Source organism: Podarcis tiliguerta, assembly GCF_965153285.1.
Source record: "Podarcis tiliguerta genome assembly, chromosome: 7".
NCBI classification, from domain to species: Eukaryota; Metazoa; Chordata; class Lepidosauria; order Squamata; family Lacertidae; genus Podarcis; species Podarcis tiliguerta.
Window position 1 is genome coordinate 48,750,867 of NC_139540.1, and position 13,679 is coordinate 48,764,545.

Sequence of the window (13,679 nt, forward strand, 5' to 3'; positions counted from 1 at the left end):
CAAGTCTCAAAAATGAGTAAAGCAAACACTCATGACTTTTACCATGCTTACCTCTCTTGCACTTTTAATTCTGGCCAAGAATGTATACAGCTCCATTGTTTCTGCAAATAGTGCCCGGCACACTGCTTGATAGTGATTTGGTGCATCTGATCGAGTTGGTAGATGAGCAGCACAGAGCTAGGGGGAAACAAATGTTTTAATGATATAAGCATCATTGTTCTTGCTCTATTATTATTATTATTATTATTATTATTATTATTATTATTATATTTGCTTACTGCCCTTCATCTAAAGATCACAAAGTTCAAAAAATACATAACAAAGCAAAAAACAAAAACAAACCAATAATGCCCTTCCTACAAACACATTTAAGGGCTATAGAATGTTCAATCAGCCAAAGGCATAAATACTGAGAAATGTTTTTGCCGGGGCGCCTGAAGATATATAAGGAAGGAGCCAGGCAACCCTCCCTGGGGAGAGCATTCCACAAATAGGGAACCACCACAGAAAAGGCTTATTCTTGTGTTGCTGACCTCTGGGGCTCTGGTGGAATTGGCACACAAAAAAAGGGCCTCAGATTATGATTGCAGGGTCCAGGTTGGTTCATGTGTGGTCCTTGAGGTATTGTGGTCCTGAGGCATTTAGAAAGAGAACCTAAAATGCCTGCACTTAAAATATTATCAAATATACAAATGCACGCAGGCACCCACCATTTGCATGTTTATTGTGTATTTTGATTATTCTATCACTTGGTAGACATGGAATAAGACTGGAATGCAATAAGGTCTGTGCATAAGCTGGAATACATTACAACAGGAGCAAAAAATAGAAGTGGAAGTGCTGCTTAACTAAATTTCTATGGGAAGCTTTTATTTTCAAACAGCTTCTGGGATGCCTAGAAACTGGGTTGCGGTATTCAGTTTTTGCTTAGATCACTAAGAAGATTAGAGCATTTCCATCTACATTCAGAGGTCACATTATGTAAACAGGGGAGTCTTGCCAGCTTCTCTCTCTGGGTTCATTCTCATTTGAGTAGGGAGCACAACTCTCCCAGCCAGCCTGGTGCTAACAGAAATCACAACTATCAGGAAAGATCAAACAAAACTTCTGGCTCCATTTGAATGTACTTCATCAAGAGTGAAACCAAATTACAACAAAATATTCACAACTGACTGACTTCTCAGAGCTCACTTGGCTTCTATATAAGCATTTTCAGATAAAGCCTTGAAATCTGCACCACAACAACTCAGTCTGTCTGGGATCAGAGTTCAAAAGATACACGCTTGCTTCCACTTCTAATCATCATTTGAAAAGAGCTGTATTACTGTTCTCTTTTCTCTAGAGAGTGAAAAAAATTCTTTCCCATGGGACCAAAAAGACCAACTAATGAAAATTCTCTGATTAAGCAGCAAAAATATAGCCTGAATAACGTCATGCATTTGCTGTAGAACTGAAAGATAAAACACATTTCACCAAATCTTCATTTCAGAGGCAAAGCAAAGGCCTTATGTGAGCCCCTCACTTCAATCCTGGGAGATGGAAACATACCATACACTCTCCATGCTGTGTATTTTTATTCACACAGTCAAAATCTATTTACTGGTTCTTGCCTTTCCTCTCTGATACTAATACCTGCCATCTTCACATCCTTTCAGCCACACAGGCATTTGTGATAAGGAAATCAGGCAGCTGTCCCTAAGTCATTTCTCTCCTTCTACATCAGGGGTGGGGAATCTCTGGCTCCAGGCCAGCCTTGGCCTGCCAGGAGGTCCAATTTGGCCCACAAGGCAACTTTCTCCAAGCCATGTATGCTCGCCCATCAGCTGACGTCACTGGTGATATCAGCTGATGAGTGAGAAGAGAGGGTTTAATCCTGAATTGGCTGCATGCCCTGTTCCAACCAGTAGGATTTAATCTCGACTCATTAGCTGATGAGCAGTAATTAAAGCGCTTCTCAAAAGCACTGCTTGAACCAACTCCTGTGCTTCCTCTGTATGAGAGAAGGCAGCAGTGTGGTGGGGGAGAATAACCTGGTCTCCAGAAATGTTGTTAGACAGCCTTAGGGCCAAACTAGACAGGAGAACCATCACTGATCTCCTGTAATTAAATATATATATATTTGAGAAACTGTTTTATGCCTTATATACCCAGCAAGTCACTGCAGTATGTGGGAGAGCTTCTGCTGCAAACTCCAAAAATACCAGAAGCCTGCTCCACAGTGACTTGGAGCAGGACTTTTGGTGTGGTTGCCCACCTAAGGAGCAGCATTCTTGTCGAGATATGACAGGGGTCCACTATCTGCACTTTCTGGAAACAACTGAAGACACTTTTGTTCTTCTCAGCTGGATGAAGGAAACTCTGCCACAGGCATTGGTTTTATATTGTTTTGGTTTTTAAAAAATAAATCTACTTTTTAGTGGTTTTGTTATTGTGCATCACCTTGAGATGCTTGAATAGAAGATTAATCAAATAATAATAATAATAATAATAATAATAATAATAATAATATAATAATAATAATAATAATAATTAATAATAATAATAATAATATGTTAAAAACAGCTACCAGCTTAAATTGGGGCCATGGCACAGGGTGGGGGGGGTGTGTGCACCAGTCTAAATTGCCTACCACAAAAAGCTGTGTTTTGCCCCACAAGGGAAAATATACAGGTACCTTGTGGCACCTAGTTATAGTATACATGTGGAGTCTGAATTATGGTCATTCTTCTTATTTTTTGATTTTTTACCACCCTTCACCATAAGATCCCAAGGGGGGGGGGGGTTACAGCAATTTAAAATTCAACATGAAAAACATTTCTGCATAACTCTTTAAATTTTAAACTAGAAAAGAAGTACTGCATATGAGTGTTTTAAAATTAAAATAAAATCACATGAGCCGTCATTTTCTTTTCTATTTTAAAAAGTTTTTTCAATATAATCAAAAGGAACAAGTCTTGCAAGGACCTGTATGAAAAATTATTTTAAACATATATTATTACTACACACTATTGCATCTAACATGTACTCATTGTTTTTAAAGAGGCATATCTATGCTGTGTATTTATGGCTGCATATGTTTCATACTTGGTAAAGAATAAGAGCAGGATAAAAATATACTTCCAAAACTCCAACAAATTTCATAAATAAATATACAATAATTTACTCTAGAGGAGAGGCCTATTTTCAGAGCAAGGTGGCTATTATTAGAATGCCATATAAAATGAATCTACCAAAATAACATTAAGCAAGCAAAATGTGCAGCTAAATTCTATTGTTTTAGAATTCAGACCTGCAGTTTATGTATCCTTATGTAAGGCATTAAAATGCTGCTCAGTATGTAGGACATGTTTTGTCCTTCGTTAGATTGTTTTCTCAGCCAAAAGACAGATTTCGAATTGCATGACCAGATGCAAGTTGTTATTTTGCTTTTTATAAGACATCAGAACAACGGACATCTACTTGTGTATGCATGGGATAACGCCTTACTTGTAAACCTTTTGTCTCGGGGTTTAATTTATTCTCTCTGATTCAATTAATAGGGTCTAGAAGAAAATACCAAAGTTTTGGGGAGGAAACTTCAAGGGGGGGGGTGGAATCTGGTTATTGGCTTCCCCTATTGTAACCATAATTAATACTGTGTTGGTACTTATAAACAATGTATTGTCCAGGAATGACATGAAATCTCCAGACTTCCCTTGAGATTCAGTGCCCTAAATATACTTTGTAGATTGAATGGCTTTAAACAGTGACTAAAACAAAGTCGGTCCTGGAGAAAAGGTAGAGAACAGTGGAATCAAATAACATGACATTTTGTTTCAGATTGTAGCTCAGTGTAGCACTTCGCAGGGATAATGGATTCTCTGTGTGGGGGAAGGGATTAACCACCTGGAAGATAGCAGATGGTGTATGGACCCTCTTAAGAGGATCCAAAAGAAGTCGAGCCTAGCATTACCTCAAGGACACAGTTGCGTAGAAACTGAAATGGTAGGAAATGTACAGTAACAGTGTGGTTAGGGGCTGAGATTACTAACTTGATCCAAGAACTAACATGGCCCTATTACACTGAAGTCTCTGATTGCATTACTGTGCATAAACATACTGATAATCATTTCCTATATGTCATCTACTACTACAACTAACTCACTGGAAGGACAGATCGTGAAGCTGAGGCTCCAATACTTTGGCCACCTCATGAGAAGAGAAGACTCACTGGAAAAGACCTTGATGTTGGGAAAGATGGAGGGCACAAGGAGAAGGGGACGACAGAGGACGAGATGGTTAGACAGTGTTCTCGAAGCTACAAACATGAATCTGACCAAACTGCGGGTGGCAGTGGAAGACAGAAGTGCCTGGCGTGCTCTGGTCCATGGGGTCACGAAGAGTCGGACACGACTGAACGACTAAACAACAACAACACTACAACTAAAAGCACAGCATGGGTTAAACCGAGAAGCTTTGAGTCTGAGAAGGTTTGGAAAGTGCTAGGGAAACCCCCCTCCTCACAAAAAAGAGACACTAAGGACTCACTCACACTTTCTAGGCACAGGACTTGGATTTCTGTGTCCAGGTTTTTGTGTGTGTTGTGGTTGTTGTTTTTTTGTCCTGCTGCTTTTCCCAGGAAAGCCAGCTATTTACTGTTGAATCAGAACCAACAGTGGGTTTTCCCTGATAACGTGGTGGGGAAAAAATACAAAACAAAGCTGTTCAGACAGGGACCTAAAAATCTCAGACCTGTGCCTAGAAAGTGCAGCAGAAAAGAAGTGTGGATGAGTCCTAAGAGCTGGATTCAGACTTGCATTCAGCAGAGTTCTGCTTGTGCTGGAGGAGGGAGGCCAGGAAGTGGAATAGTGTGAGGCATTGCAAGGACAAGGAAGAATCAATAAAGCTTGCCTCCTCACACCTTTGGTCCTACAGGAAACCACTGATGGATAATGACCCCTTCTGCTCACAGGCAGTAACACTTTGGATCCAGCCCTATGAAACTGTTACCTGTTATGTTGTGGGTGTTTTTTATGGGTGTTTTATTGTTAATTGCTTCACAGGAAGCAAATTATAAATGAAATGAATGAATAATATGGTTTATTGTTACAATTTGATCTGAAAGGCAAAGATTTCAAGGTTAAAAATTAAGCAAAGTCACAACGACATTTATTAGGGTTGCCAAAAAGTACAAGTTGTTTAGGCTTTTTTTAGGAAGAGCCTAAGCTTTTTCTTTCTTTTTCTTTGGAACAAACCAAAAATAGTGCTTTTAGAGTTGCCATACACCTGGGTTTTCCATGACATTTTGCCAATTCGGCAATATTCCCTCCTGACGACATTTTTACACCTTAAAACCAGGGCATGTAAGTATGCATGTGTTATGTGAGCCTGAGGGGCTAAAAGAACAAACCCCAAATCAGCATGCCACTGCTGTAATTTGTGTGTTATTGGGTCACTTCCAACTCTATGATTCTATGTGGTGCCCATTTTTTCTGTTTTAAAAAAAGGTTTCTGAACATTTAATACTGCAGTCAGTCAGCATCCAAGACAATGGAGCATGAAGCTTCTGCATGCAATTGTGTACTTGATTTGGCCTTGGAGAATGTCTGAAGGAGCAATTTTAGTACGTAGATTGATTTTTGCTGGAACACAAGGACATTTTTACTGTGAATCCAAAGCAGCCTCAGCTTCATCTCCAACCTGCAATATTAACAGTAGACTACATTGCAAGACCACTGTAAACTGCTTTCCCCTAGCATATCCCTCAAACATACAAAGGAGAATGTAGCCTTTTCCTCCTTTACTGCAGTCTGAAGAAAATCCTTCCTCTGAAATTATTATTCCTGTTAGCACCAAATGGGGATTTCCTCCCAAAGGAAAGAGCAGCTTCCAAGAAACAATATGCATTTAATGTCATGCTTAGTTCCCCCTAAATTTTTTAGACAATAAGGCATGTGTCCTCAGCAGAGATGAGCTTAATACTGCAAGGATTCTGAGGTATTAACTGGAATCATGAGGGCTCTATTCTTCTCAAATTTACTTAAGAAATAAGGATAACAGAAGCAAAACAGGTCTGCACTGGCAGACTAATATGTGGAACTTTCCACAATGTGAATGAAAACTTGGATCTCTAACCTCAGAGCTATAGCAGAATCAATTGGACTGTTGTCTACTGTAACCAAAGGAACAAAGAGCACTAGAACACAAACTCTGTGCTAAGAGGTACAGTTTTCAATGTACTTCTACAACACAGTGATTCAAAGTCATGTTTGCATAGAACGCCATTACAAACAGAAATCAAGATTTAAACTATCAAGCAGATAATATGAATCAAACAACAAAATGCAGGATGGAAGGTGGTGGTGAACAACAAAAACTAGAATTTAGAACAAGAACTAGAACAAAAACTCGCTAGTTCCAAGTCACAAAATCATAATTCAAAGGTAACTAATGCTATAATGTGCTTCAAAAACAATATCTGGTGTGTAATATTTCCTTTCCACAAAACACACAACTATAGTTTCCAATCCAAAAAAAAACCCAGACTACACAGTCAGCAAATGTAATACCTAAAAGGTGAAGTAAATTCTGAAAAATAAGTCTGAACAGCTTATTTTGATAAGTTTTCTTTCTGTGGTTACTAACAATTGTGAAAGCATATCAGATGCTATGCTTCCAGTGAAGCTGCAAATTTAAAGCATACCTAAAGATTTAAGCCAGAAACAAGAGGAATCTTAAATGCAGATGGTTGACATTTCCATGGATGACATTTCCATGGACAATTATTGTTGGCCATTCTGTGATGGACAGTTACTTAAGATGCAAAGTCAATATTTCATGACCAATCATTACTTTCACAAGAATGTATTTTATTCCCATATTATCTGAACATCATGCCTGGCTTCTGGAGACTTTCCAACTGAAAGTGTGAAAAGTAGAAGTTCCCTAACATTGCCATGGTCCTGCTGACATTATGGTTGATAATGTATTGCTGATGGATTTATAAATTTCTGTTTGCTTTGTCATTCTTTGCTGTTAACTGTTTTTACTGTAATGTATACAGCAGCTATGACTTTGCATAACACAAGCTTTTCAAGTACAGCTGAATAATGTATTTTGTCCTTATTTACTGAAATAGGAAAATTAATAGACCTATTTCAAATAAAATGTTCATCGCATAGTGGCGAACATCAGAAGACTATTAATTGTGTTACTTTTCCAATTTCTGTGATTTTCTCTAGAGCCACTCTTTAATCAGCACAGCTAAAACTTTAAGGACAGTAAAGTCTATGCTCAGGGATGAAAAGAAGAGATTGACTTGCTGATCCTCAGTTCAGATTATTTGCTGTCTTATCCAATTTGCCTGGGTGGATTTAACACCATCATGCTGATAGTGAAACTGAAAGATGCAACTCACTCCACAGAGTACTTATTAGTGTTAAAGTCTGGACAGCAAAGGTGTTTGTACCATGAGATGAACTCACAGACAGATCAGATCAGCTTTGGAACCGATCAGTACAACTTGTCTGTCTGAAAGTCAGGCACTTCATTCTGCTTTAGCAATTAGGTTTGTTTTGACAAGTGGCTATAACACTGCTATGTCACTAAGGGCCAAACTAGGTCAGACAATGAGGTCTATCTGATGTCACCTCTCACATTTTTTTTACATTAAAAACAGTGGTATGGAGGCTTAAATTTCCCCTCTGTTTAAAAAAGCTGCCATCTCCCTGCACAGGAACATATCAGCACATCATAAAAAGACAACTGCAAATATTAGTTCCCAATCTCAATGCCTTTCAAATACCAGTACATCATAGAGAAATGTTCGTATCTACTTCACAACCAAGAAAGCTGAATGCTGGAAGATTCAGGACAGATATAAGAAAGTATTTCCTCACACAGTGCACATGGAAATTGCTCCCACAAGATGGCCTCCAACGTGGATGGCTTTAAAAGGGGATAAGACAAATTCAAAGAGAATAAGGGCTATCAGTGGCTACTAGCCATGATGGTTATGTTCTTCCTCTGCTGTCATAGGAAATATACCTCTTAATACCAGTTGCTCAGGGCCTTTTTGTGGGCCTCCCATAGGCATCTGGTTGGCCACTGTGAGAACAGTGCTAGACTGGGTGGCATCTTGACCCAATCCAGTTGGACTCTTAGGTTTTTAAACAAACTTGAGATTGGGATGTTTTATTGCCACCCTAGGCACCTTTGGGAGGAAGGGATAAACAAACAAATGTTCAGATGTGAGAATAATTTTGCAATTCCCTTTACTGATCATATTTTTCAGTACTAGCTATATTACTCTCAGCAGAATATCCCTTTTTACTTTAAAATCAGGAAGGAGAGGTGGTATAGTTCTCCATATATTGTTTGAGATATAAACAGAGAAGGTGTTGCAGCCAAATCTAATTTAGCCCTCAGTTCTCTAAAATACTTTTTATTGAGTTCCTGGCATCAATTTCTCTCAATGAGAGGCTGACCGAGATTTCTCCCCTCAAACAACCCCAAAATTCAGTGCATATTTTCAACCCAAGGATTTATGCTGCAACTTGCTTCTTCTCTGTCAGTATCTGCATGAAAAGCATGCTGGCAGCAAGACAGCAGTGCAGAGCTCCTAGTTAATGTTCTGCCAAACAAAAACTTGAGAAAGTAAGCTTGAATATCCAATTTGGCAACTCAAACTCCCAAAGGAGCTACACTGCATTTCAGTTTGAAAAGCAAATTTGCCATATCAGCTGCTGTAGCTGCAGTGGTACAAAGTGACTGAACAGGCCTCTTTGATTTGCATCTGTAGTCAGTTGTTTTTTTAATTAACATGTATGATTTGATAGTTATTAAACAGCTTTCCCTGATGTATCTAAAATGCTACCTGCAAAATTTCCCAGTACAAGAAACATGGTTTGAGAAATAATCTAAATCAATAAAACCCATGAATCTGCACTGTTCTGACAGGGCCAGCCCTAAGATGAGGCAGTGTGAGGAAGCTGCCTCTGGCAGCAGATGCTGAGATGCAGGGAGTGACCAGAGCTATGAGTGCCAAGTGACCTACCCTGTACTCCCTATGCTAGTCTGCTGCCCTCAAGTGCAGTTCAGGACACTGTCCTTTCACCAATATTACATCAACTTCCAATCCAATTGGCTTATTATGTGCCTTGGGAGAGGGCACTACTTTGTCCTTCGCCTCAGGCAGCAAAATGTCTTGTACTGGCCCTGTGTTCTGAACAGAGTAGACAGAACACAAGCTCGTGGGATGGTAGCTAATCAAGTCTTATTTGGTATAGACAAAGCAAAATCAATGGGAAAGTCAACCAAGTGCATTGATTCCAATGGTCTACTCTGAGTATGATTTAATTGGCTATAACCCTACACATACAGACACACGAGAGATAAACATTGTTATTAAACAATAATGATAAAATCTAATATAAAGTTAAAAATTACATAAGAATAGTATTTCCTCTCAACTCATATCCATTGAAAATATCACCTATGAGCTTGAACTCTTTTAAAATTTATGAGCCATCTAACTTTCAACCTGACCTTGCTTTATGAAATATATCTCTTAAAGTTAACAGTTAACAACAAAGCTAATGGTGGGTCACAGAAACTGCAGTTTGACACAGTTGATAGAGAACACAGAATTTCCCCTTTGAACAATGAAGCAAGAAAATTGCATAGCATAATTTCAGGAGTTTTCTTAACATAACAAAGCATAGTACCCATTATGGTTCATTAAAGTGAAACCGTGTTTAGGGTATGACAAGGTTATATGTTCCAAGTACCCAAAGGCTTAGGAAATGCTTTTTTTAGTGGAAAATGAATCCTTTTTTGACATCAATGAACAGTAATGCACTCAAACTTTTATAAAACATTTGCTTCTGTCAGCAACAGATTCTGAAAGCACTTTTGAATATCAGCAGGGGGAAAGGGGGCCTGGAAATTGTTAAATAAATATACAGCAACTTCTTCAGACTACTGAAGATTTATATTGCAATACTGTAAAGCTTTAAGATCAATGTGTCAAGAGGTTTGAGTTAGATTAGCAGGACTAGAAATATAATTCAAATTCATGGATGACCTGAATACTTTCAGTTCTAAAAGTCTGTGTAAAGAATATTAAATAAATTTGTATTGAGGTTTTAAGTATCTCAAGTTTTACATCAAACACTGTGGATGTATACTACATATCCAGAAACAGAAAAGATAGTCAGAGCTTAATCCAACACACTACCACCAGAGTCGTGCTCAATTTGTCATGCAGGAATTGCAGATACTCAAGGTTACCAAGATCTCTTCACCTTCAGGTGGAGCTTTTTATGGTTACTCAATAACATGGTGTTGTGCATATGCTCATGTTATTCTTTGCTTCATCATATATCGCAGACATGAGGCCATCCTCAGAGACCCAGTTCTAGGGCAGATCCATGGTTATCTGCACAACTGGGAAAGGTACAGGTAATTGGTGTATTTCAGTAGCTATCACCCATATGAACCTGTTAGAAAAGTACATATGGCCACATGCATTTCTTTAATGAAAGTAAATGCTTACATGAGCATACAGATTGATGTATTAATCCCCCCCCCCCCCCATCACTGAAGGTGTAACAGAGGAATTATCCATGCCTGACTGCGAGAAGGTAAACTGACAACACTAAATAAATACAGTAGAAAAATTCATATCCACACAGCTGCTACTCCCTCTTCAACTGTTCTGTGTCTTGCTTCATTTGAATCTGTCATAGCTAAAATATGTAGTATCAACATATTTTGGTGGTAAAGAACATTGGTCTGAGTTCAGGACTAAAGAGCCAACTCTCTTCCCCACTACTCCAGCTCACTCACAGTTCATAGCCCATACATATGTGGTAGGCTTTACTCCTTTCTGAGGCTGACTGTAAAGATGCTATCTAGAACTAAAAAAGAGAGAGAGAAAAGGGCATGGATGAGTGAAAGGGCAGTAAGGTAGCCCACATGCCTCCAACTATCTTCCTTACAGTGGTACTAAATTTGTTGCATACACCCTCAGTAATGAATGTGTTACTAAAATAGAACTGACACAAATATCACAACACAAAAAATGCTATCAGATACTACTACAGTGCAATGCTGCATAAGGTAAAGGTAAAGGTACCCCTGCCCGTACGGGCCAGTCTTGACAGACTATAGGGTTGTGCGCCCATCTCACTCTATAGGCCGGGGGCCAGCGCTTCCGCAGACACTTCCGGGTCACGTGGCCAGCGTGACAAAGCCGCATCTGGTGAGCCAGCGCAGCACACGGAACGCCGTTTACCTTCCCGCTGGTAAGCGGTCCCTATTTATCTACTTGCACCCGAGGGTGCTTTCAAACTGCTAGGTTGGCAGGCGTTGGGACCGAACGACGGGAGCGCACCCCGCCGCGGGGATTCGAACTGCCGACCTTTCGATCTGCAAGTCCTAGGTGCTGAGGCTTTAACCCACAGCGCCACCCGCATCCCAATGCTGCATAGTGCTACTCAGTTGTTGCCACACAATACATGCATTAAGATGTTAATCTGGTTCAGTTATGCAGACTTCTCTGTTAGGAGTTTGTAGGAAAGTGGAATGTGATGAAGGTGTGTGGGTTGGGGAGAAAATTACATCAATGCAGTGGTGAAATTCCTAAGAGGATTTGCACTGCAGTTATCGCATCTGTACTCTAGGCAAGCTGCTGAATAAAAAACAGAACAGAGCCAAAATAACATTCTCTGTCCCTTTAAAGACAGATATTTGAAGAATGATAGGTTCAAATCAGCAAGCAAATAGCTTATGGAACTTCTACCAGCAAATGAGTATGATCTGCTATGAGTAAGGGTGCAAGCCTAACAATAGATTCACTGGGAAGACTGAGTTAAGATATAGTAGATCTCCAACTCAGCCAGCAGGTTCACAGCCCTGTCATATTAAGCTGGCATAAGTAACCAATCCTGGCTCAGACAGAGATACTCCAGTATAACTTTCTCATTGTAGTCCAGCTGGGGCTAAGCCGACTGACCTGAGACTGACTGAACTTATGCCAGCACATGCCCTGGAAAATGGGCATTCCAGGTGAGTAGCGAGGGCAGTTCCAGGCAAGGAAAGACTTATGCTGGATCCTAACACCTTTCAGCTTTGCAACCCACCAGAACATACATCAGCAAAAAAGAGTGGTGCAAATCAGATGCTATTTTAAAGGCTTGTTTTCCCTTTGCCAGGCTTCTGGATGGAGTTTGGATCTGGTGCACTTTATGCTGACTTAATTTAAAGTGGCTTAATTACACTGACTTCCCATATTTAGGACTACTCCCTAAGAGAACGTGTCACACTCTATAAAAGGTAAAGGGACCTCTGACCGTAAGGTCCAGTCACGGACGACTCTGGGGTTGTGGCACTCATCTCGCTTTACTGGCCGAGGGAGCCAACGTACAGCTTCCGGGTCATGTGGCCAGCATGACTAAGCCACTTCTGGCGAACCAGAGCAGCACACAGATACACCGTTTACCTTCCTGCAGGAGTGGTACCTATTTATCTACTTGCACTTTAACGTGTTTTCGAACTGCTAGGTTGGCAGGAGCAGGGACCGAGCAATGAGAGCTCACCCCGTCGCAGGGATTCAAACCACCGACCTTCTGATCGGCAAGCCCAAGGCTCTTATCGGCATGCCCTAAGCCACCCGTGTCACTGTTACATAATCTATAACCAGCTATAAATATGCTTTAGCAGCACACTATCCCTATAAAGGGTATAGCAAAAATAATACCACAAATCTAATTCCACAGATCTACTTGTATGAAAAAACTGTGGACAAATGGTCTTTTTATGTGCAGCATTAGCAATGCACTCAAATATACTACAAATATCAATAAAATGCCTGAAGGCCAATAAAGTTCAAACAAGACCCACTAGTAACAGACCCACAAATTAAAACTGGGTTACCGTCAAATCCCTATAAAAGTGAGAAGCCTGACTGGGGGAAATTCAAAGAGCAGAAGGCACAGGTAAGAAGAGGTTGCTGAACACCTCCCCTCACTTTCCCTTTTCCCCTGGAACCTCTTTTCCAGAGCCATTTTTCTCCCTGTGGTTACTTCCAGACCACCTGTTTCTTGAATCATTCATCCTAGTTTGTTTGTGGGGAGATTAGACAATGTGGCTATTTATTGAGCATTCATTCTAATTTATTATTTCATAAAATTTATATATTGCTTGACTGTAGATAAAATCTCAAAGCAGTTGTTTGAAGGGAGATTAGACAATGTTGCATCAAGCAAATACTTGCCCACATTTTCCAGTGTATCTCCCCATCACTTTCCCTTGTGGTAAAAAGCCCAATTTCGGAAGGAACTGGGTATGCTGTAAAAGTTCTCCAAATCAACTTTAAATGCATGGACTGAATTTGCCACTAACTGACTGAATCACACCTGAATATAGTGACAGTCTGGAAGCACTCTGAGACTAGAAGAAACTCTCACCAGTGAGTTAAAGAGAACTGGTTCCTCAACCTCCTTTCATATGTTCCTTTTGCATTTTAAGCCACCTACTTCATTCCTGTTCCATAGGGAACTGGCACAATCAGTTAAAAAAAACAAACACAAAAATAGATAAGTACATATATTCATGTGCCAGGCAAAAACATGTAACCAAGGCACCAAGCAAGTCTCCCTCCACAAGTGGGGAGCCACTGCAGGAAAGGCCCGTTTTCA

At 40.0% G+C, this 13,679-nt stretch overlaps 1 protein-coding gene across 6 annotated transcripts in view; it reads right to left on the bottom strand.

Annotated features, from left to right (window-relative positions):
• SPIRE1 (spire type actin nucleation factor 1) overlaps positions 1–13,679 on the bottom strand; it is an 80,288-nt gene that overhangs the window by 39,255 nt on the left and 27,354 nt on the right. For all 6 annotated transcript variants that reach the window (XM_083450133.1, XM_083450131.1, XM_083450129.1 and 3 more), the window contains exon 4: positions 52–177. In XM_083450133.1, the coding sequence (XP_083306259.1) occupies positions 52–177 (126 nt within the window). The remainder of the gene's footprint in view (positions 1–51; positions 178–13,679) is intronic.